Below are 26,415 nucleotides of genomic sequence, written 5' to 3'. Positions count from 1 at the left end.
TCTGACCTATCTCAACCAATTTTTTAAGTGAATTGGTTTGGTTCAACTCACTTGCTTAAAAGTTTTGGTCCGATTCGATCAATCATGAGTTGACGGGTTAAATAGATTAACCTACTAATTCACCTTTTTTTTAAGAAAAAATTACTACAATTTAAAATATACTTCAATCTAAAATAAAAAATGTCAAAGTATGTACCACGTATATAACATTAAACCTAATTGAAAAAGTGAGTAACTTTAAATAATAAAAACAAAATAATGAAAATTCTTGTCATTAGAATGATTGTTCATCAAATATTAAATTTTAGTAAAGACTTGACTAAATAAATCTATAACAATTTCATGTTATTTAAAATAAATTATATTTACATCTACAAAATAAAATGATTACTTATTAAAATAATGCATATAACAATAAATGATTAAGTTAAAAGTTAGTGGGTTAGACTGTTGAGAGTTGTAAATGGGTTAGGTGGACAACTTGATCCACCACAAGTTCAGCCCGAGTTGGTCAAATTGATTTTTTTGACTAATTAGAAACTTCTTGATTTTCTTTTGCCTGGCCTTACTCGTTTTCAAGGTGAACCAGGTAGGCATGGACCAAAACACACTTTGGAAACTTTATTAAATATTGTTGCACAGAGTTCATGTACTATAATGTTCTTGTTATGTAAGAAAATCATATTAATGCTAATTAATGTTGCATAATTTTATTTGTCTCAATATTAAAAAAAATGTCACATGACATATAAAAAAGGTCACTATAGATTCAATATATGTAAGTATAAATTCATTTAATGTATATACTTACATATAATTTTAATGTTGATTTTGAATGAGATTAAACAAAAAAAAAAATATATATATATATATATTGTAATTTATAACTACACTTTTTAATAATTATGAGAATACATTTACTATATTGTTAGTAAATTAGTTTTTAGTGACAAAAAAATGCTTCATTCTCTATCCTTAATGAGCAAAAATTTTCAAATAAATGTGCCTAAGAAACAACACCAAGTCAGTTTACTGACTTTTTCAAAGCCTTCCTTACTGGAAGTCTACCCTCTTTGAGAGGCTTAACAAAATTTCAAAATCTATGCCATCACATGGGATGGCAGGACTCGACTAATTAGGAAGTTATCATCCTTCTTCCAAATTAAATCTCTAAATGGATTTAATTTTTGTAGGAACTAAATGTTATTTTAATAGTAGGACTAAAGTGCCAATAAACTTCTAACAAAAATACTTACAAGTATCAGGTTAAAAATTTGACCCGTCTAATTTTTTTATCAATATATCAACGACTAGAAATCATGCATGCATCACCTATTTAGTTGCTTCATTCTAAAACTTTCCAAACCCCCTTGACTTTGTATACCTTGCTTTTGTGACATTCATACGAAGGAACATTCCCTTTGCTTCCATAATATATGCTTGCTTTCCAATCCTAGAAAATTCTTTATTATACATCCGTATGTGCTGGGTTGTGACAATCATCGTCTGTGGTATGTTATGTTTTATTCATTGTTGTCCAGATATCAATTTTTTTGTAGTTTTATTTATTTATTTTGCATTTGAGGTTTATCTATGTCGTTTTTGTGATATGAATATCAGTGTTGGATAGTTAATTAGATTTCATTTATACGTATGGTTTTGTTCACTCTAACTTTCCTTGTATTCAAGTTTTTTTTTTTTAATCAACCAACAAAATGATTATTTATGTAGGGTAATCATTAGTTTTATTTTTTTTTTATCATAGTAAGTGAAAATTAATATTGTTCTTGTTATTAATTAACGTTTAGGTTGAAGCTGAAAAGTTATTGAAATGGAGAATCAGAACACAGGGGATAAGAAGTTTGAGAAGTTTACATGGACAATTAGGAACTTCTCTAAATTGGACACCAACAAGTTATATTCAAAGAATTTTTCTCTAGATAACCATACATGGTGCTTGATTGAACTGTGTTCTATATATAATATATATATATATTAATTATATTATTGGTACAAAATTACTCTCATAATCTCAATTACGATTTTTTTTATCTATAATACTCAAACTCAATTTTTTTTTATCTATAATACTCAAACTTAAAATTTTGCATAAAAAGACCGAATTCAAATTCATTTAAACTTACGATATGTTGTTATAATGTGGATATTCAATTATTAATATACTCTTTTTGACCTAAATTTCAATTATTTTTAATAAGCTTTGTAATTGTAACTTCCTTTTTAGGCGAATTGCGATCTTTCCAAAGGGAAACAAAGGGGCTGACTTGTCTATATTTTTAGATGCTGGTGGAGATCTTGCTAATTTACCAGATAGCTGGAACAAATTTGCAAAATTTAAGTTGGCTTTAATTAATCAAGTCAATGACAAAATGACGATAATAAGAGGTGTGTGTGACATACTTCTGTCTTTTCATCATGATTCAGCTTTCCGCTATATTATTTGGTTCACATGTTTCTTACAAATTTCGTATGGAATGGAAGCTATGTTTTGGTTTGGCTTTTGCATTTTTGGTAGAAAAATCAGATATTTAACAGGCAATTTTCCTTAACATTCTTTTTTAATAGGAAATTTAAATAAGTAATTCATTTGTTTGAAGAATTTTAAATTTTTAGAAATGAAATATTTTATTTAGATGAAGAATTTATAAAGAATTTGAAATTGAAGTATTTATGAAATTCTTTAAACTAGTAGAATTTCAAAATTTTCTAAAAAATTAAGAATTTGAAATTTCACATATTCTCTTTTTTATTTCAGTTATATATTTTTATCATATCTCTTATCTCTTCATATATTTAATTATTAAATATTCAAAAATATTTTTAAAGTTATTAAATATTATCTAATATAATTATTAAAATTATTAAATATTTTAAAATTGACTAATATTTATTTTTATAAAATTCAATTTAAAAATCTCAACATATGAATATATTTTTAAAATTAATTTTATTATGATAGAATCAAATTATCATATCCAAACTAACAATTTAAAATTTAAGAAATTTAAAATAACTTATTCAAACAAAATATTTTAAGAATGATAAAATCAAAATTATTCAAATACCAAAAATTTTAAATTTCTTAAATTTATAAAATTCTTCATCAAAATATACCATTAAAAAATTATTAGAAATAATACATACTTCAAATTTTTCCGCTCATATAATGATAATAATAAAGTTTGAATCTAAAACTTCATCCATTATCTCAACTCTAGTTTTCCTCGTAATTAAAACAATGTCATTTGTTATAAAATAATGTGAAATATGCCGAATTGACTAATCACTTATTTCCTTAATAGTGTGTTTGGATGAAAAATTTTACAAATTTAAAGAATTTTAAATTCTTGGTATTTGAATTACTTTGATTTCAATTTCTATTATTCTTAAAATATTTTATTTGGATAAGTCAATTCAAATTTCTTAAATTTTAAATTATTAGGTTGGATATGATAATTTGATTCCACCATGGTAAAATTGATTTTAAAATTATATTTTTATGTTGAGATTTTTAAATTAAATTTTATAAAAATAAATATTAGCTAATTTTTAAATATTTAATCATTTTAAAAATTAATATTAGATAATATTTAATAATTTTAAAAATATTTTTTAATATTCAATAATTAAAAACATGAAGAGATAAGAGATAAGATAAAATATACAAGTGAAATAATAAGAAAAAAAATATGAGAAATTTCAAATTCTTACTTTTTTGGAAGAATTTGAAATTCTATTATTTCAAGAAATTTCACAAATGCTTGAATTTCATATTCTTTATAAATTCTCTATTCAAACAAGGCATTTCACCTCAAAGAATTTGAAATTCTTCAAATAAATGAATTACTCCATTTAAATTTCTCATCCAAACACACTATAAATGTAATTGAGGGTATTTGCAAATGGTAATTTTTTTTATAGTAATATTATAATAGAACAAAAAACCTAATCCTTAACGTACGTTACTGTAGAAATTAATATCGTCAGCATGTTTTTATGTATTAAATTTGATAATCATATCTTTTAATCCAGCCCAACTAACTTTATATTCATGAATTTGCCAGAAACTGAACACCAATTTAATGCACACGAGATTGATTGGGGTTTTCCGACATTCATATCTTTAAATGAACTTTGGAAAACCAAAGGATTTATTGTGAATGATACTTGTATAATTGAAGTTGAGATCTTGGTCAACAAGCCAAAACATAAGAACCAAGTTGATCCACCTAATAACAAGATTGATGATAAGCCTGTTAAACACATTGATAATCTTTTATCCCATGAAATGTTCACAACATTCGGTGAGTCAATGGATTTTAGAGGTTTAGGAAAAATAGAACAAGGTTTTGTTCCTCTGCTAGAAGAAGTATGTTCACGACATCCTTCACTTATAGACAGTCAAAAGAAGAGAACACGTAGGTTTATTGAATGGGCATTCACAGCTTTAGGGCGAATTCTACATTTTCTTAAGACTAAAAGGGTGAAAGATATGAATGAAGATGCTTGTAATCAACTCCAAATCTTATGGGAGGAACTTGAGACATTTAAGTTTGATTTGGCCTGGCTTGAACCTCATGTTCAATCTGCCTTGGGTATGAAAACTTGTATGGAGAGAACTATTGAAGTGAAAAAGATGAAGGAGAATGTGACTACTTTAGAAATGGAAACAAAGAAGTTGAAGGAAAAGATGATTGAAGCAGAGGTAAATCTTGAAATAGCAAGAAGAGAATTGGTGAAAGCAAATGTGGGCTTCGAAGAATGCGATTTGGATGCTGAACTAGGATATGGAGGAGAATAGATTCGGTTTGTGTCACTTAAAAATTCATTGTATGCATTATGTAATTCATAAATTGTCGATGAAGTGTGTAGATGTGAATTAATTGCATGTATTTGTGAATTATTGTATATGAATGGAAGGTAAAAACGGCACAATTTAAATAACTATAACTTTATCGTAAAAGTTAATGAAGGTCCAATGTGATATTAGTACTGTATATGGTTTAGGTAGGTCATAGAGTAGGCTAAGCTGACCACAAGTTGGGTTAACTCACTTTATGAGTCCATATTGGTTAATTAAGATCATGAACTAATCTTGTTTATTTATTTATTTGGCCTAGGGCCTTGTAGACTCTTCTTGCCATGATCCACGGGGTTAAGTTGGTGGGGTGAGCCATTATCACCAATTTTTCTTATTATCATTTCTATCATCATCAATTTGATGACAATTTCTACCATGGACCAATATATTATATGGTTTATAGATGGATCAATAAAATAAAGTATGTTTTTCATATGGTTCATTGATGAAAAAGTAAAAAATAATGTTAGATATATGAATAATTACATTAAATGGTTTAAATTTATTTGATGATAATTTTTTTATTAATGTATTAATTTTATTGCCTGAAGGTAAATGATCCTTTTGTCCAAAAAAAATTCTCATGTTATTCCTACCGTCGTCAACTCTAATTTCCTCCTTCAACACCCACACCGTCATCCCTTGTCAACCCCAACCTCTTTCTTTAACTATGTCAATTCCAATCTCCTTCTTCAACTTCATCAGTCCCAACAACAACATCACCTTCAACCCTTAAGGGCTTCATCCCCCTTCCTCCTTCGATGATGAACACCTCAAGACTGATGACAAGATCGTCGCCGCCTACAAGCTCTGTAGTCCCACCTATGGTAGCGTCTTTGTCCTTGATAACGACATCTTCGTGATGGATGCTAAGATGAACAAAACGAGGTTTGGGTCTAGGTGAAGAAGGAGAAAGTGCATGATGAAGAGGAAGAAAGCGAAAGCACCAAAGAGAAAGTGCAAGCCTCAAACCCCTAACACTTCTTTCCAGTGAGTGCTAACTTCGACAATAATAACGGATCCTAACTTCAATGAGGAAGATGCAGGAATGAGATCCCTTCGCCTTCCTCTTTCTTCACTAAAATCGTTCGCACCTATCTCGAGAATCCCGTGTTCTCAATGGTAGCCACCACCATCTCATCATTTGCAACTTTTGAGTCAAGTTTACTGTCATCGACAATCACCACCACCTTGTCATCTACAATGCTAGCTACAATCGAAGTGAAACTCAAGTTTCTTAAAAAAATGATTTTTTAAGTAATTTTAAACATTTCAAATAAAATAAATGAATAAATAAGATATTGTTCACTTGTACATCGATAGATAATATGATAAATTTATTCATCGTAGTTACCACCCGATTCGAAAATCATTAGTTTTAATGAGTGCCAACAACTTTTATTTTATGTATTGGATAAGTTCAAATATTAATTATTATTATTATAAGTTCTAATTTTTTATACAACTCAAACATAAAAATTGTAATCATCTATATTAAATATGATGAACTTTATTAAAGGATAATATTTTTAAGAACTTTTTTTTATCAATAATATTTTCATGGATTTTTTTTATGATAAAAGAGTTTTTAAGAATTTTTTAATTTTTTATTAGTTTTAATTTTTATTTGTCATATTTATTTATAAATTAAACTTTAATAATATCAAAATAAGTTACTAATAATTAAAAATAATCTTGTGTCAAGCATAAATTATTTATCATAAATTAAAAATATTATTTATATATTTTAAAATATTTATTTATATAAATTTTAAATATAATTTATATATTCAAATATAAAATTTATTTATATATAATTTATTATAAATCTTAGTTAGATATGTTAATAAATATTTATCTTCGTAATAAGATAAATATTTTTTATATAATAAAAATTAGTTTTAAATATATAAATTATATTTGAATTTATAACACATAAATTGTGATATACATTTATTTCTAATTATTGAAAATATTTTAAATTAAATTCAGTTTTGACATAAAAATATGAGATAGTAAATTAAAAGACATAAGTGTTAAAAAGAACTTCTTCTTCCTTTTTATTTTTACAAACCACATATATTTAATATAATTACATATTTAGGATTTAAGAATTGTTGTTGAAGTTAAGGGATAGGGGTTGAAATTTAAATTTTTTAAAGAGGTCTGACTCAATTAATTGAACCAAATGTGTTAGTTATTGTGAATACCCTAATTGTTACCAAGTTTGATTCTCTTGGATAGAAAAGTTACATATCTAGAACTTGAGTTCAATATCACTAATTAAGTTAAAGTAATCTTTCACTAGTTGATTCATGCATTTGGTGGATCAATACAATATTAATTAATGTCTCTATTATTTTTCTAACGGACAATAATCTATAAATAAATGACAAAATATGGGTAAAAAAGTTAGTAGATATATAAAATACTAATATAAATAATTGTAATAAATGCCTGTATTTTTTATATGATATTATATATATATATATATATATATATATATATATATATATATATATATATATATATATATATATCATTCTACTTCATTAAAATTTGTCTTTTCCTAATTGATAAAACTTTAAATGGGGAACAGTCTCAAAATATTTGAAAGAAGACGTAAATCATTTATGATAGTATTAAAAATAATAAAGAAAAATATAAAATGTTGAGGACGTAAATCATTTATGATAGTATTAAAAATAATAAAGAAAAATATAAAATGTTGAGGTATATTAAATTGTGTTAAGATATGAGGATTGATAAGAGCAAGCTAGAAAAAAAACAATCGACCTCTTCCTCCATTTAGTCTTCTTTGTCAACAATATAGTTTTAAGTAGTGTACTATTTGGTTTATGTTAAAAAACAATAGAATCATTACACATGACTAATATCTCATTCTATTCATCATTTTTTCGAAGCGCTCTTCTTTATTGAATGATATAAACAATTTATCATATGATGTGTTGGGAGAAATATTCTTTTCATATAAATCCATTGTTTAATACAAGTGTGTGTATGTGTGTAAGCATTGGTTGCAATTGATTTTAATTCCTTATTTTTCAACACAATTTGTGTCTCATCAACACTCTCTCAAGGCCATTTTCACCTTCATTTCACCCTACCAACTCATGCTCACTTTTCCACCTCCAAATTTTGAATTCAATACCCAAACCCAAAAGGATCTTTTGCTCCCATGTCACATGCTCATAGTGGGAAACATGTGTGGCTATTCCAACAACTTATTTTTATGTTGCACCAACATATACTCATTAGATTGAGGTTACTTTGTGTATGATCCACTCAACAAGGAATGGACCCATATAACTCTTTTTCCTAATACAAATAAGGAAGCACATGTGTATGTTGTTGGATTCATTTTCGAAACCTCAAATTCTACTCACCATTTTTCGGTGGAGATTGTGAATTCCTTTATAAGAAGATTGAGTCATTTTAGAATAAAGGTTTTCCTCTTAGAGATAGGTAAGCGGTTTATAATATATACGAGCTACATAAAGGGATTTGTTTTTGCCCCTCAATGAATGCTCGATTTGGCACATAAAAGAAACACGTCTTTCATGAGCACAACAAGTGTTCTTGTGATTGATTGCATTTTGGTGGATCGTTATACCATTGATTATCCTGAAGATGCTAATTTTATGAATATAGTGAACTTTGGATTCCTAGGTACTTTGGTGAGACTTTGAAGATTGCCTATATTTAGAGTGTGGGACCTAATATGGCAAGTAGAAGACACCACTCCAACAAAAGTTTTACCAAACATGGAAATTAGTGCACATGAACAATCTTTCCACAAACCTCCCACCAAGTTTTATGTTAAATTCTTCAAGTGTGTAGGGGGATTTCATCCCTATGATAGGGACATTGTGTATTTGCATTCTTATGTTGATGGGGTTTTTGTTGCTAACCTAAGGACTAACAAGTTTGAGCACATTCCTAGTTATGACAAGTTTGATATTTTAGTCCTTTCCAACTAGAGCTCTCACTCGCACCTCTAATTCCATCCACTAATAATTGATCTTATTCTATAAGTAATTGAAAGTTCCCACCTCAAGTTTATTGCTTAGTTGTTATTTGAACCCATTTTTATGTTTTGAACATGTTATTGTACTTTCTTGGAGACAAGTGACTTATGTTATTATTGTTTTTCTTGCAAGAAAGACTCAAAGTAACACAAGCCTTGTTATTCAATCTTGATGGCATTAAGAAAAAAAGTCTTATTCATAATCTAATTGTCACTTTCCAAACTTATGTTTTGTTTGTTTCCCCTTTTCTTATTTATTTTTTTTGTATTTTTATGGGCATAATGTTTTTAGGCTTTTTCAGCTTCAAAAATTTATTTTGCACTAGAAATTTTCACTTGTCCTTCTAGAGAAAAACTTTCTTTTAATTTGTTTGATTCTTTATCTATTGACATTGTGTAACACCCCAGCAACCCGCATGTGGATATTGTCCGCTTTGGCCGCAGCCCTCACGGTTTTGTTTCTGGCAATGGCACGCATGCCACCCCAAAACGCGTCCACACAAGGAAGGTATCCACACCCATATATATGGCATGCTTCGTTCTCCTTCCTAACCGATGTAGGACTTCACAATCCACCCCCCTCATGGGAGTCCAGCGCCCTCGCTGGCACACCGGCCCGGGTCCAGGCTTTGATACCAAATGTAACACCCCAGCAACCCGCATGTGGATATTGTCCGCTTTGGCCGCAGCCCTCACGGTTTTGTTTCTGGCAATGGCACGCATGTCACCCCAAAACGCGTCCACACAAGGAAGGTATCCACACCCATATATATGGCATGCTTCGTTCTCTTTCCTAACCGATGTGGGACTTCACACATTGAAACTCATGCATTTTCGTGTGAATTTCTATCTGGCATGTCTTTTACTTAACTAATAACCTATACATACAATCTTGAAGTTAATTGCTATGTTGAAGAGTCAAAATGCACTCTAGATGAGATCATAGACAATAGATTTCATATCTTACAAGATAATGGATTGTTTTGAACAATGTAAGAATGATCTTGAGCAACATTGGATTTAGGAATTCAATGAATTGTTTAAGTTTGTAAGAATTTTCAATTTCAAAAATTTATTTTGCACTAGAAATTTTTACTTGTGCTTCTAGAGAAAAACTTTCTTTTAATTTCTTTGATTCTTTATCTATTGACATTGAAACTCATGCATTTTCATGTGAATTTCTATCTGGCATGTCTTTTACTTAACTAATAACCTACACATACAATCTTGAAGTTAATTGCTATGTTGAAGAGTCAAAATACACTCTAGATGAGATCATAGACAATAGATTTCATATCTTACAAGACAGTGGATTGTTTTGAACAATGTAAGAATGATCTTGAGCAACATGGATTCAAGAATTTAATGAATTGTTTAAGTTTGTTCAACAAAGAATCATCTTTTATCATAAACAATAAGTTAGTAGTGATGCCAAAAGGTGGAAGACAAAAATGGTAATGAAGAACTAGATAAGAAAAAAAGAGTACAATGTAACACCCCAATTTCTTTAAAAGGATATTTTTATTAGTGATGGCATTTTCGTAATTATTGATGACATTTTTGTAATTTTAATAAAGGAATAAGGGTATTTCTGGGTGTCGGAACGGGCCGTTCCAAATGCAGAACGGGCCGTTCCAAAAGAAGGAATATGCTTGTTTTTAAAGACCCAGAACGGGTCTGGAACGGGCCGTTCTGGTATGGAGCACGGGCCGTTCCGGAGGGAGCACGGGCCGTTCTGCTGAGTTTGAGAACGGGCCGTTCTGGTTTTGGAACGGGCCGTTCTGCTTTTTGGGAACGGCCGTTCCGATTTCAGAACGGGACGTTCCAGTTGAGAAATTTGCCCACGTTTGAAGGATCCGGAATGGGCCGTTCCGAAATCAGTACGGCCGTTCCGGGTGCGCCAGTTTGCCTATAAATAGGAGGCTGAGTGGTGAAAAATTATATACTGAGTGAGAAGGTGAAATTTTAGAGAGAGAAAGAGGAGAGAGAGAAAGAGGAGAGAGAGAGAGAGAGAGAGAGAGAGAGAAAGAAAGAAAGAAAGAAAGAAAGAAAGAGAGGGAAGAAAGAGAGAATCCAGAGGAGGAGGCCCTGCCCAAGTTCCAGCTCCTGCTTATCCAGGTAAGGGGGGAGTGAGAACCTCGCTCAGGGGTGTGGGGATAATTGTTGGATAGTTGTTTGTCGGATTGGCCCCCAATCCCTTGCCGTTGTTCTGTCTGATTTTCTATTTACTCTATTTTGTTCTTTGTTGAAGATGTCGTTGTTCTTCTATTTACTTTACTTTGTTCTTTGTTGAAGGTGCCGTTGTTCTGTTTGATTTTCTATTTACTCTACTTTGTTTTTGTTGAAGGTGCCGTTGTTCTGTCCGATTTTCTATTTATTCTACTTTGTTCTTTGTTGAAAGTAATAAATGAGTATGAAATTAATGTTAATAATAAATGAGTTTTAATATGAACAAGAATGCTCTCTGTGAATACCTATGCGGACCTTATGAGGAGTATTGATGACATGACCATGTGAAATATGGACAAATGACATGAGACCTAAGAATGGACTATTGAGACAAACTATGATTATGATACTATGACAAATAATGACATGATGTACTAAATGAAATTATGTAATAAGTTAAATGTTGAGTTAATGAGATTATAAATGTATGACATGCATCATATGCATATATTACTCCAGGTGTGCCGCTGAGGCCGCATACCCACGACTAACAAGGTGTACCTTATGGTCACCCACGATGTAACATGCTAACAAGGTGTACCTTATGGTCACCCATGACTAACAAGGTGTACCTTAGGGTCACCCACGATGTAACATGCTAACAAGGTGTACCTTAGGGTCACCAGTGATGTAACCAGGTGTACCTTAGGGTCACCAACGATGAATTGTGAATCTTCCGTATGGCGCCACATGCATGCATTTATGAGTTGAGTCCATGACATCATAAGCATGATAAATGAGTATATATATGTGATATTGACTATTTATGTGTATTGTTTACATGTGGCTTATATATGTTGTGTGTGTGTGTGTGCTATCTAGCAGTTATTTCTGCACCTGAAACTGAGTGAGATGTTTCTCACTCCCTTGTTGTTTTTGTATATGTTTTAAATTGTGTTGCAGATGATCAGCATCATGGGGATGTTGGTGATGAGACTTAAGGCTTCAGTGGGGCATGCTCTGATAGGATGTGACATCGGGCATAGCTAGGCTTGTTTTTTTTAGGGATGTTATTGTTTTAAAAGCTTTAATTTTCTCTTCTTATGTAATTTTGAACGTTCTTGAGAAAAGACCAAAATGTACATCTTTGTTATATTTTTATTATATGATTTGGAAAATATAAATTAATCCCTAACTAGGAGGCACTGCCACTTTTACTGGAATTAATTTATATTTCCTTTATTATTATTTGTATATATATGATTTCTTGTTTTTCACTAAATTATATTGAAAATCTTAACTTCTTTTCTTTTATAATTTTTACACTGGAGTTATGATTTATGAGTTACGAATGTGAATCTTTTACCTTGTTATATTTGAAATATTTGTCAACTATGAAAGATTTTATTTACCCAAAAAAGAAGAAAAGAAATATTTTATTGTTACATTTGTTGTATATTAATAATGGGGTAGAGGGTGTCACATACAAGACTCAATAAATGATAACAAAAATATAAAGTTGATGGCTTGATGGCTCGACATGAGTCAGGTTAGGCCAAAAAATGGAAATCCAGAAAGAATATAAACTAGGTTAGTGTAGCCTAAAATAGAATTTGACATGTGTAAGTTAGGTTGGGTAAGGCTAACCTAATCTATTTGACACCTTTATATGTATATATTATAAATTATCAAATATAGTATATGATGAGAAATATTAGCAACACACTCTTTTTAACACATTTATTCTTATTGGTTATAATTAATTGAAAATTATAAAATTAGGAGAGAGAGAGTGTGAGTGAGTGATTAAATAGAATGTGAGACCTACCAAATTTTTTATTTTTCAATAATTTTCAACCAATTTATGAGAGTGTATTTAAAAGAGTGTGTAATGTTTTGCCAACATTTCTTATTATATTATTAAAAGTGTTATTCATAATAATTAGTGATTTAATTAGTGGATGCTCATGTTCAATATACATTATTACAATTTATCTTTTTGTTATGCATTATTTCATTCTTATATAATTGTTCATCTACCATATGTACCTATAAATAGGCTAGTCCTCTTTCAAAAATGATACATCATTTTGATTTTTTCTCTCTTTCATATTGTCTTCTTTGTTCTCTTTGTTATTACCTTTCTTTTCATAACACATTATCAACATAATATTCTTTCTTTTCCATTAATATTGCAACATACAAGACAAATATTTCAAAAATGGATTTTGACATTAACATCAATAATGAATATAAATGTCTTGTTGATAGTGTAACGACTCACATGATTCTCAAGAGTAATAAATTCTTCTCAAAAATTTAGTAATGTGAGAAATCAATGTTATTGGAGGTTAACGAACCAATACACCCATTATGTGGATCATTTAGATATTTTAGGATTTTAATTGATGCATTAACAAGATGTCATATGTTTGTTTATCATCAACTATCAACTAGGAATTTATGAGATTATTAGCTCAAATAATTAGATTAAGAACTCATTTTCCTAATTATCCCATTAAGAAATTTTTTTTGATAATGCTAGTGAATCTCATGCTCTTATTGAGTGTTGTATGTCTATTGGAATTAATATTGAACCTCCAATAGCACATGTTCATATGCAAAATAGACTTGCAGAACCATTCATTAAGTGTTAAAAATTAATTGCAAGACTATTACTCATGAGATAAAAACTTCCAATGTCAACTTAGGACATGTAATTTTTGCATGTTGTAGTATTAATTTGCATCATGCCAACAAGCTATCACGAATTATCCCTTTTATAGCTAGTTTTTTGTGAGTAACCTAATATTTCTCATTTAAGAATCTTTGGGTGTGTTATATAAGTCCAATTTTCGCACCTCAAAGACCTAAGATGGATCCCCAAAGAAGGTTGAAAATATATGTTAGGTATAAATCTTCATCTATAATAAAATATCTTGAAGCATCAATTTGGTAATTATTTACAACTCAGTTTGTCAATTAACATTTTAATCAATTGATTTTCCCAACATTAGGAGGAAAAAATAAGCAGCTGGAAAAAAATATTAGTTGAAATGAATTATCGCTATCTTATGTTGATTCTCGAACAAAATAATGTAAAATGAAAGTTCAAAAGATAATTCATTTGTAAAATTTAGTCAACCAATGACCAAAATGTATTCACAGATCCAAAAAGAGTGACTAAGTCATATGTACTAGCTATTAATGCTCCAATAAGAGTTGAGTTCCCGGTTGGGCATCTAATATTGCAAACAGGTCATAAATATGCATAAAAGGTTGTAGACCAATTGATTCAAAAGACAAGAATCCTTGAATAAAAAATGGAGCTAAAGAGAAAGATGGTCAAATTGAGGATGTGTAAACTCAAAAAGATTCCCCTGATATAATTAATATTCTAGTTCTCGAAGAAACTTAAGTACCAAAAATTATTGAAAATGAAGAGATCTCAATAAATTATGTCATGAATGGAATACGATGGAACCGAAACAATGTCAATGTAACTGATGTATTTGCATATATTATAGCGTTAAATGTAATAAATGATATCAAGGATCAAGAACTAAAGCCCATCAAGGATTGTCAACAAAGAAATAATTGATTAAAATGGAAAGATGTAATTGAGGCAAAATTATACTCAATTGCTAAGCGAAAAGTTTTTGGATTAGTAGTATGTACACCTAAAGGAGTAAAATCAATTGGATACAAATGGATTTTTGTGCAAAAACAAAATGAAAATGGTGAAATTGTGAGATATAAAGAAAGACTAATTGCTCAAGGATTTTCAAAAAAATCCAATATTGATTTTGAAGAGACATATTCTCTTATAGTGGATGCAAGTATTTTTTGATACTTAATTAGTTTGTTTGCACATAAAGGACTTAATTTACATCTAATGGATATAGATACAATATATTTGTATGACTCCCTTGACATTAACATCTATATAAAACTCCTAGAAGGATTTAATTTACTCATGAGTGCAATTTCTAGAAAATATTACTTAATCAAGTTGAATAAATCTCTATATGGACTAAAGCAATTAGGATGTATGTGGTATAATTATCTAAGTGAATATTTTCTAAAAGAATGGTATAAAAATGATTCAATTTGTTCGTTTATTTTTATAAAAAGATCTGAAAATAGATTTGTTAATATTGTTATTTATGTAAACGACATAAACATTATTGGAACTCTTGAAGAACTTCAAAAGTCATAGATTGCCTATAGAAAAAAATTGAAATGAAAGATCTAGGAAAGACAAAGTTTTGCTTAGGATTGAAAATTGAATATTTAAAAAATGGAATTCTTATGCAACAAGAAGCTCATATAACAAAGGTGCTTAAAAGGTTTTATATGAACAAATTACATCCATTATGCATTCCAATGGCTGTAAGATCTTTAGATGTTAAAAAATATTCATTTAGACCTCAAGAAAAAGATGAAGAAATAATTGATCCTGAAGTACCATATCTTAGTGTTAAAGGAGCACTATTGTATCTTGTTAATTATACACAACTTGATTAAGCATTTGTTGTTATTTTGGTGATCACTATAGCTAGTAGGCATGGCAACGGGGCGGGGGCGGGGGTGGATCCCCCGCAAATTTAAACCACCTCCACCTCTGCCCCTAATACCTGCTGGGAGTAAAATCTAGGTACTTATCCCCACCCCTAGCGGGGTTCAGGTTTCCTCGCCCCGTCCCCACCCCCACTCTTTTTTTTTTCTTTTTTTTTGTTTTTTTTTAAATAAATATGAATAAATTTTTAAAAAAAAGTAAAATAATACAAATTTTTACATATAAATATTTCTAATTTTGATTTATATATATAAATAATTTTTAGTTATATTATTAAGCGGGACGGGTACTGGGACGGGGTGAGGCCCCGCCCTCGATTTATCAATCGGGAAAAATCCTAACCCAAACCCAATAAATACGGGTTTTCCCCGTCCAAATCGGAACGGGTACCCACAGGAACAAGTTAAATTATCATGCTTAATAGCTAGAGTTTAACAAAAATAGCCTGGCATAAAAAAACAATTATCCTTAAAAAATCACCTTTTTCATTTTCCCATCTAGAAGTTGAATTGCTTTCCCTATATTAACTCATTTTCACAAACATTTTTCCCCATTAACTTTTTCTTAGAATTTAACACAAAAATGTGAGCAATCCAATCTCCTTTACTATACCTTTCACTATGATGTTCTCTCATTCTCACATTAATCGCAAGTCAAGTTACTCTTTCTTCAATTCTAATTCAAACCAATAATCCCCCTTCACTTACTTTTATTCAAGTGTTTTGTAAATTAAACCAATGAAAATTCTTCTCGTCAGTAATCATTAGTTTTGATATTTCTACGTGAAATTTAATATTTTTTTCCATGCCCAGGTTGAAGCTTGCAAGTTATATGCATTGAAATTATGCAATATAACAAAAGGCCTAAACAAATGTTTCAGCAATATACATGGAGGATTAACAACTTCTCTAAATTGGACTCCAAACCACAATTTACTATTTTTTTTCATTTTCAATTTATTTAATATTAAATATTTTATATTGATGTCAGAGAAATTATATTATTAATAGGTATATATAATTTAAGTTTGATGATTTTCGCATTTAAGTATATTTTTTATTTTAATATAAGTGATTATATTTTGACTTCTTCACCTCATTAATTACGTTTAGGAAAGAAATGGAAGAGGTCTTTTAATTATTTTTTTTGATACAATTTGGAACAATTCTTTTGGCTGTTCTCATATTACATTGTTTGTGGATAATTTCTACTCCTTTAAGTTAAATTGTTATTATTTATTATTTTAAAAATGTAACAAAAGCGCCTGTAGCTCAGTGGATAGAGCGTCTGTTTCCTAAGCAGAAAGTCGTAGGTTCGACCCCTACCTGGCGCGAATTTCAGCTTATAATTTTAAATTTTTGGCCCACTAAGCCTTTTTTTTTTTTTTTTTTTTTTCACTCATCTTAAATTGACATTGAATCCACAATTTCAGGTAATATTATATTTTTTTTAAATAATTTTTGTCTACTTATATTAATTAAAATATTATTATAAATTAAGTTAATAAATTATTACTATTTTTTTCAAAAAAAAATGTTATTACAAATAGAATTATATTTTATATCACAATGTCAATTTTTTAATTTTTTTTTCAAAATTAAAGTTTGTATACTTCTCCAATTTCTAGTTGTTTTCTAAAATTAAAGTCTTATGTTGAGTAAAAGAATAACTCATAAAATGTATATATAACCAAAGAGTGAAGCTTAAAATAAAGTAACTTAGATATTTAGAATATCTTTAGTGTTAAAGAATTTGTAAACAATAGCTACATTAAAAAAATTATTTTATAAAGCTTACAAAAACTTAGTTATATTATTAAAATGTTGCAAAAATATCATTTTGTAAACATATTTAAAATGTCGTTAATATGTAAAAATATTACTAAAAGTCTTTTAGTAAATAAAAATATTGCAAAAGTATATTAGCAACAATTACTTATATTTTGATATTTTTCTAATGTTGCTAAAAAAACCTCTTGTTGTAGTGAGGAAAGAAATCTAACTTGCTTTCATGGTCTCTCAAAGGCCCAAAAACTTGTAAGCTAAACAAAAACTGTCAATTTATCTTATAAATGTGCGTTTAAGCCTAGTTCAATCCCACAAAATAGACTTGCATTAAGTGATAATTGTTCTAACTTATATTATATTATATATTATATATATATATATATATATATATATATATATATTATTTTCCCTTTTTCTAGTCAATGTTAAACTTAGATTTTTTTCTACAGTCCTTCACACCTAGTATTATTGGGTGTGGCTTGGTGCATAATTAAATAAGTGGGACTTCAGAATTTCCTCATACACCTCCTCACATCCAATACTATTGGACTTGATATGTGTATAAATAGTAGGTGACTATTTTTAATAGGTCTAGGATAACTATGATACCATATTAAACCTATAAGCTTACTTTATAGATTTCACTTAGGCCAAAATCTACATTTCTAAGATGTTATAAAGTTATCCTAGATCTATTAAAAATGATTATCTACTATTTATACACACATCAAGGCTAATAGTGTTAGGCTTTAGGAGGTGCATCATGATAATTTGAATCATTTAAAAATGGTCATCCACCATTTATTCATACTCCAAGCGTAATAATGTTGGGTGTGAGAAGTGTATTAGGAAAAACTTAAGTATTGTATATTCTAGACACCAAGTCTAATAGTGTTGAGCATGATAAAGGTGTATTAAAAAAAATTTAATTCTCACATCAATTAAGGATAAGGCCAACAAAAATATATAAATGAAAAGTAATTGTCAACTTATAAACTGATTTTATTATGTTGAGTTAGGTTTAAACACATTTCCTAAGAAGATAAAATATAATCGTTAAATACATCATACTATTTATTTAATTTATGAATATCATTTTTTAAAGTCATAAAAATATATCAATATAGGATGTGTATTGATAGGGGTGACCAGGAGATGGGTTAGGATAGGTTTTTACTTGTCCTTACCCGATCGAAAAAGTTGATCGAGTTACTTATTTAAACCCAAACTCGATCCGATCAAGACTTGAAATATACCAGATTGAATAGGATCAACATGATGTTTTAATTCAATATATCAATATTAATGTATGTATATTTAAATTATGAGAAAAAAAAGATATAAAACTTAAATTAAGCTATATTTTATAATATATATTTTTTTTAAAATAAATAATATCATTATAAATATAATTTAATATTATACAAAGTATTATCTATTAAAAAAATTATAGTATTAATAATACACAATCATTCTAAGAATTTATACATTGTAAAAGAATAAAGGATGGGTTGGAACAACCCGAAACATAACCCATCCTAAAACCCTAAACTCTAAATCTTGAACTTTATAAAATATGATATAGGTTATTTTGTAACATTTTCTTGAAAAATGTTACTACAATTGCTTCTAGAATCAAAGTCCCACATCAAGTAAAAAATATATATTTCTCTCATCTCTAATTGTTACCCATAATTAAAGCCATATATCGAATAAATGAATGACTCATAAAGAGTATATATAATCATATAGTTATACTTAAGATAAATGAACTTTGATATTTGATATATAAGTAGTGGTGATTAATTAAGAATGTCTTTAATCTTCTCTTAAAGAACTCCTAGGGATTTAAGAGACATGAAAATATAATAATTGATAATAATATCTAAATTAAAATTAATTATCATTTTATAAAGTTAACAAAAATTTAACAACATCATTAAAGTGTTACAAAAATATTACTTTGATAACATTTGATAAATATTATCTAATTGTATAAAAATGTTATTAAAAGTCTTTAATAACATGGACTATATATATATATAACATTTGATAATGTGTTGCTAAATCAATTTGGTAACATTTATACACAATTTGTTAACATTTTTCAAATGTTACCAATAACTCTTTGTATTGTAGTGGACTATTAACACTAAGAACCACCTACTTACAATCTAACTCAAAGTTAATTGCCTCCTGATTAATTCTTTTGACCCATTTTAGAGCCTCATGAAAGGCAAGTGCCTTAAATTTGTGTGGATCTGGGAGTGACGAAAAGGGGCAAGTCCTTGCCTTCAAATAGGTTCCTTCATGGTTACGTAAGCACCAACACCAGAAGACCTAGTAGCTATGAAAAGTGCACCATCTACGTTGTACTTTAATTCATTGACATTATGGGGATACCATCTAGGTTAACATGGCACTTTACTGCTTGATTGGGTTATCTTTTCTCATGTGCAAGCCTATGTTTGCTCTGAAAGGGTATCCTCTACTCTATATGATTATTCGCTATGATTCTAGTTCACACTTTCCCAAAGTTTCTTGTTTTTGCTTATCTAAAATGCTCTAGGTTAATTAACATGAAAAATGTGAATTTTTTACCCAAATATTATTTAAAAAAAAAATTACAAGATTAACAACTGTGCAGGTTTATTTACCAAGTTAGAACCATTTACTGTGCAAGCTCAGAATTCGGTTCCCAGGGAACCGAATTCTGAGCATCAAAGTGTTATTTTTTTTGTTTTTTCAACTCAGAATTCGGTTCCCCGGGAACCGAATTCTGAGTTGGTTTTATATTTTTTTTTCTCGTGTTTGTGGGGAAATGTGGGCTGATGTTGGAAGTGGAACGACCCATTCTGAAAGCTGAACGGGCCGTTCCAGAGTTAAGAATTAACGTTGAAATAGACCCAAGAAACGGCCCGTTTTAAAACCTGGAACGTGTCGTTCTTCTTTTAGAACAGCCCATTCCAAAATAGAAGTTTACACATTTTTTTGCAAGTGGAACGGCCTTGGAACAGCCCGTTCCAGGAGCTATTTTAACGAAAGGGAACGTGATTTGGAACGGGTCGTTCTGGTTTTGGAACGGCCCGTTCTGGGTAAATAGTAAAAACGCAAGTTTTTCTATAAATAGACCCTCTCCCCTTCATTTTTTTCACACGATTTCAGCTTACCTTCTCTCCTTTATTCCTTCCGTCTACCCTTTTGAATCACTTTCTTAGAATCACGTTCATTTCCTTTAAACCTTTCATAAAATGGCTTCTTCAATCTACGTTATTGTTCATTCTGATGGTTCCATTAACCAATGTCCGAATGAAGGAATCACCTTCTCCTCTCCATCTGCAAAATTAGTTCGTATCAACAGAGGAATTACTCTAGAAAGGCTTCAAAGAGTCATCCACAGAAAACTACATCAACAAGATTCTGAGAGGGTGGTTAGCATACATTTTCGGTACCCTATTAGACTTGGCCCAGGGGTTAGTAACTATACCTGTGTTGAGTTGACGGATAATGAAGACGTTGAGGCACTTTTCAATGTTCACGATTCTAATCATCTTCAATCAGGTATTGAATTATATGCTACATTTACTACAGTTGAATCACATGCACCGCAAGTTTCACCTTCACGTTCACCTTACGAAATTTATCAAAGTTACCAGTACAATAACCCATCTGGCTCTTCTTATGATATCCCGTCCAACTACGACATTGAGTCATACACACAACTTTTAAGTGGTCCAATCATGGACCTTAATCAAATACCTTCTCAGCCATTTGAGCAAGCTACACCTTCTGCTTCTCAACCCAATGTTGAAACCAACATTGAAGATGATGTTGTTGTTGGTCTCCCAACAGAAAATGTCTTTGATCCTTTTAGCGAGGACGAAGACGAAATTCTCTCTGCACATGAACATGATGATGAAGAAACCCTCCCAATTCCAAATAATCCACCACTACAACCACAACCAGTAGCCATATACAACCCACCTCGACACTTTTTAGAGTTTCCCAATGAAATCCAACAAGACACTGAGTATAGCCATTTGTTGGAGCGTGATATGGTTGTGTATCCACCTGGAACACTATTTGTTGGCCAACGCTTCCAAACAAAAGAACAAATGCAGGACGCCATAAATAGATTTCACATTCTTAACCATTGCACTTACAAGGTTAAAAACGCAAGCAGTACTATGCTTGTTATGGAATGCGTTCACCACGACTGTGCCTGGAGATGTCGTGGTATATTGCGCACCAGGGAACAACATTGGGAAATCATGATCCTTGAGGGCCCCCACACATGTGTTTCCCCACTTATCTCCCAAGATCATAATAAATTGGGATCACAAATGATTGCTCAAAGCATTGGTGAAATTATTGAGGTTGATCCATCGACATCCATTTCAACCATCATAGCCCACATCAAGTCCACCATGGGTTATACAATTAGTTACAGAAAGGGATGGTTGGCCAAGCAACATGCCATTGAGAATATCTTTGGAAACTGGGAGGATTCGTACAACAAGTTACCAGGTATGTTGTAAGCAATGCAAATGTATGTTCCAGGTTTTATTTGGAAATTAAATACGCAACCGGCTTACCAAGGTGAATTATTGGACGAGGGGAGTGTTATATTCAAAAGGTTATTTTGGACCTTTAAACCATGCATTGATGGTTTTGCCTTCTGCAAACCAATTGTACAAGTGGATGGTACCTTTTTATACGGGAGATACAAAGGTACACTATTGGTCGCAGTTGCGCAAGATGGTCGCAACAACATAATTCCTATTGCATTTGCTGTTGTTGAAGGTGAAACTAGTGATGAAGCTATTCGAAGTGCATACTCAAGAAATGGAAGTGGATGGACGGAAAACAATTCTGTCCATGTCTATTGTACTCGACATATTGCACAAAATTTCATGCGACGATTCAAAAATGCAGCACTAAAGAAGGATGTCGTCAATATAGGTAAGTTTATCATTACTTTTTTAAAAGCATTTGATTATTACTTTTAATTATTTAATATATTTTTTTTTGCAGCCTACAGGATGGCTGAGCCTAGATTCTTTTACTATTACAACATAGTAAGAGATACTAATGTTGAAGCAGCTCAATGGTTAGACAACAAACCTAGCTGAGTCAATTAATTTCGTATTGAAGAAAACACGAAATTTGCCAATTTGTTCCATGGTAATGGCCACATACACTCGTTGCAACAAGTTTTTCGTTCAAATAGGTAGGGAAGTGGGCACAATGATTAATGCTGGACATGTCTACTCGGAAATTGCAAATAAAACTATTCAAGATGCACAGTCTAAGGCAAATACTCATAGAGTTATCATCTTTGACAGATCAAGCAGTAGATTTCTAGTGGAAGAAATGCAACATTCCAGAGAAGTTCGACCAGCTGAGAGATTTGCAGTAAGGCTTGATGAATTGTGGTGTGATTGTGGCAAGTTCCAGAAAGTTCATATCCCTTGCTCACATGTACTTGCTTCATGCTTACATGCACATCATGATTATGAAAGGTACATATCTCCCATATATACCTTACAACAAGTTGCAAAGGTATACGAAGGACAGTTTGGAGAGCTTCGACATGAAGATTATTGGCCTACTTACACTGGTCCAACTTTGTGACCAAATCCAGAACTGAAGAGAACTTCGAAGGGTCGACCAAAGTCCACCAGGATTAGAACAAAGATGGATATTAGAGAACAACATACTCATGTAAAAAATTGTTCTTATTGTCACACTCCTGGTCACACTAGGAAGACATGTCCGAATATTAGTCATGGATGTAGTTCCCGCCACCAATGATCATTATTGTTGTAATCAGTTGTAATAAATTTATTTAGTTATGTAATATTAAAGTTAATTACTTTGTGTTAGTATCGGATACTACGTTGTGTTTGTTTTGAAATCGTATATTGTGTTCGCTACAATACTTATAATTATAATAGTTTATAACCTTCTTAGTGCAGTAAATGTAAAAATGCATAACATTAAAATTCATATTACATTGATAAAGACACATAGTACATTAAAATAAAAAAACAATAACATTAACATAGAGTGATTTATATACATTTTTCAATCTCCGTAATGGTGTCCAGTTCCACAACGAGGGCGACGTCTATTACGGCCTGGATTACGCCGTGGAGGTTGTTGCTCAGAAGGATTTGGTTCATCATCAACCATCGGATGTTGAAATGGTGCTAAAGAACTTCCAGGTTCATTACCGAATTGTGGACGGTAAATAGATTGCATGTATGATTGTGCTGAAGATGGAGTTCTAAAATCTACTCCAAATAAATTTGTAAAAAAATCCTCTGTAGTTGTTGCAAATGAATGTCGTCTGTCAATTATGTTTTGTTCAGGAGTGACGTACTGAGGATTTGATACATGCTGACCAGTCTCTTAATGCGATCGCATGGAAGTTCCACCAGTCTCAAATGTTGTGGAAGTCCTTCGTTGTTGATGGGTCCTTGGATCTTGTAGTAGTCGTGGCACAGATAAAAAATAGATGGAATTGGCCATGTACCATTCCATGTATTCTCGTGTGTGAAACAGTGGGCCTTACATTGGATGACCCATCAATGTGTGCTCACGTCTATTGTTCTATATGTCGATCCATTGAGCATGTCTTGTAACCCAATTTTCATCTTGTCTTCCCCTCATGTCAATGTTGTGCAGGTTATCCAAATTATTCGGTGGAGAAGGGACATCTTGGAAGAGACGAAATTGCAATTTCACTCTATCAGATTGGTGCCATTCAACAATTGCAAAACAAATAACGGAGGTGCATGATGTCCATAGCAGAGCATCTCTATATGCTTGCATCGGTATTGCTGTTTGCAATACTCCATATGGCGCCCATAAAAACTACAAAAAAAATTAAACTTCTTTAGTTAACATATTATGCTAAACAAAAGAAAATAAAAAAAATAATAAAAATTTGATTTTAAAGAATTACCTGATCATTCTGAATGTGATCAAACCTTGATCTATATCCAACAACATCATTATGAGGTACATTTTGAAAGTTTAAAACTCTGCCCCCGCTCCATTTACAGACTAGAGGGAATGTTGCTGGTAACCTGGAAATAGGCGCAATATATGGCATGCGATGCCATGCCCAAGACTGTAACAAAGATGCACAACCACCCATTGTTTTGCTACTAACATTTGTAGCTCTACACATTTCCCTATATAACATAGCTAAACAAGCCGACCCCCAACTATATTGTAACGACCCACCCTAGGCCGTCACATCTAGAACCAACCAAAGATAAATAATATATATAAAAGAAAATAGAATAAGAGCCAGCTACGCTAGAGTGTAAATATACAATAACATATAAAATTGTTTCTAAAATATATAACATAATTTTATAGTAGAGTCATCCTCAGTAAGGTTATACAGTAATCCAAAAAGATAATATAATTACAACGTCATGAAGACATCAAAATAAGACACCCTAGGTGCTGGTCAAGCTCTAAACCTAGCCACTTCTCAAAACAGCTATCCGAAAGACTCCTTGCTATCCCAAAGCCTCATACCTGATCTGCTCCCCCACATAGTGAGATCATCACAGTCCACATCATGGAAATATAAGGGTTAGCACATATAGAACCAACCATAGTATATCATAATAAAATATCATTAAAACAGATATTTATCCAAGTATTTATCCAGACCAACAAGTCATTTCCAAGCTAAATATAGACCAATCCAAAATATATTGTATACACATCCATGCCAATGCATACATATTTTATTATAATAAAGAATCCATAACCAATGTATACAATCCATACCATATGTATACATATTCCACATCCAAAACAAAGTCACACCACTGTATAATCCATGATGTAACCAACACATCCAAACCAAATGTTGGCCTCAACACCATCCAAACCAAGTGTTGATACGATGAAACATGTCATCAACCCATGTCTCACGCCTAACCTCTCATGGAAAATATACAGTTGGATTACGTCGTCACGTAACCCTGGTGGGGCCACCTCATCCATCGGTATGACTCGGCCTAGACCCATACTGGTAGCAAATAGAATATTTAGAGGAGTACTTCAGAATCCACCCAACATCTGAAGTGGTTTATTATATAACCTTTGAATAAGTTCCACATTGGAATCCTCACCATGGGATTCCCAAATTTCATATTTTTCCAAAGATTATATCCTGATCTCACCAAGAGATCTAATCCATACCATAACCTTACCCCTCTAAGTTCTATTAGCTTTCCAAACCACACACATATAGCATATTCCATAATTACATACCAAAAATTTCCATAACCATGCCAAATTATTCAATATAATAACATAAATAACTAAACACTTAAAACAACCATCAACTTAAACAAATGATAATCTTCATATAAACAAAATAACATATTAAAAGTTATACTACCCTTATCATGCTCATACATACTAGATTAAGTCTTATAAGTACTACCCTTACTTAGATAAACCTGAATCAAAACTCGGGCAGAACCTCCTCCTTTTCCTTAAACAAGAACCGAAACTCGGGCAGAATCTCCTCCTCTCCCTCCTCTTTTCTCTCCCCTGGCAGAACCTCCTCTACTGGATTCCTCTTCCTTTCTTTCCCCTCCTCTCCCTTTTTTTCTCTCTCTAGGATCCTCTCTCTCAATCCTACTTTTCCAACACCCCCAACCCCCTATTTATAGAGTTCTGCCTGCCTAACCCGGAACGGACCGTTCCAAAAGCGCAACGCCCGTTCTGGGCCTGAAAAATCCACGTAAAATTTTGAACTGGAACGGCCCGTTCCAAAACCAGAACGGCCCGTTCCGAGACTCATCCAGAACGGCCCGTTCTCCTTCCGGAACGGCCCGTGCTCCTTCCAGAACGGCCCGTTCCAAAATCAGAACGGCCCGTTCTCCTTGTTGGAACGGCCCGTTCTGGGCCC

At 31.3% G+C, this 26,415-nt stretch overlaps 2 protein-coding genes and 1 non-coding gene across 4 annotated transcripts; all 3 read left to right on the top strand.

The window, feature by feature from the left end:
• The first annotated feature begins 1,359 nt into the window (after positions 1-1,359).
• LOC109793368 (MATH domain and coiled-coil domain-containing protein At3g58410) lies at positions 1,360-4,965 on the top strand. 2 transcript variants are annotated; one of them, XM_083059398.1, is made up of 4 exons: positions 1,360-1,511; positions 1,809-1,914; positions 2,246-2,406; positions 4,086-4,965. In XM_083059398.1, the coding sequence occupies exons 2-4, from the start codon at positions 1,832-1,834 to the stop codon at positions 4,820-4,822; spliced, it is 981 nt and encodes a 326-aa protein (XP_082915524.1). In that variant the 5' UTR covers positions 1,360-1,511; positions 1,809-1,831; the 3' UTR covers positions 4,823-4,965. The 2 variants fall into 2 exon arrangements, with proteins under 2 accessions (XP_082915524.1, XP_082915523.1); XM_083059397.1 differs by having other exon boundaries at positions 1,809-1,953.
• An 11,973-nt stretch (positions 4,966-16,938) lies between these two features.
• TRNAR-CCU (transfer RNA arginine (anticodon CCU)) lies at positions 16,939-17,011 on the top strand. Its single transcript has one exon. It is a non-coding gene; the product is annotated as a tRNA-Arg (tRNA).
• Positions 17,012-20,716: 3,705 nt separating this feature from the next.
• Positions 20,717-22,597, top strand: LOC145949877 (uncharacterized). The gene is made up of 3 exons (XM_083060779.1): positions 20,717-21,992; positions 22,215-22,427; positions 22,500-22,597. The coding sequence occupies exons 1-3, from the start codon at positions 20,717-20,719 to the stop codon at positions 22,595-22,597; spliced, it is 1,587 nt and encodes a 528-aa protein (XP_082916905.1).
• Positions 22,598-26,415: the final 3,818 nt, after the last annotated feature.

This window comes from Cajanus cajan, chromosome 7, assembly GCF_000230855.2.
Source record: "Cajanus cajan strain Asha chromosome 7, NIPB_CcT2T_4, whole genome shotgun sequence".
Taxonomy (NCBI): domain Eukaryota; kingdom Viridiplantae; phylum Streptophyta; class Magnoliopsida; order Fabales; family Fabaceae; genus Cajanus; species Cajanus cajan.
This window is presented reverse-complemented; position numbering and strand designations above follow the sequence as displayed.

Excerpts from the sequence above, each read along its gene's own strand:
- LOC109793368 (XM_083059397.1), top strand. The coding sequence starts at position 1,832 with ATGGAGAATCAGAACACAGGGGATAAGAAGTTTGAGAAGTTTACATGG. Across the intron at positions 1,954-2,245 it reads TCTCTAGATAACCATACATG|GCGAATTGCGATCTTTCCAA; the intron begins GTGCTTGATTGA and ends CTTCCTTTTTAG. Across the intron at positions 2,407-4,085 it reads CAAAATGACGATAATAAGAG|AAACTGAACACCAATTTAAT; the intron begins GTGTGTGTGACA and ends TGAATTTGCCAG.
- LOC145949877 (XM_083060779.1), top strand. The coding sequence starts at position 20,717 with ATGGCTTCTTCAATCTACGTTATTGTTCATTCTGATGGTTCCATTAAC. Across the intron at positions 21,993-22,214 it reads TTCGTACAACAAGTTACCAG|TTGCGCAAGATGGTCGCAAC; the intron begins GTATGTTGTAAG and ends TATTGGTCGCAG. Across the intron at positions 22,428-22,499 it reads GAAGGATGTCGTCAATATAG|CCTACAGGATGGCTGAGCCT; the intron begins GTAAGTTTATCA and ends TTTTTTTTGCAG.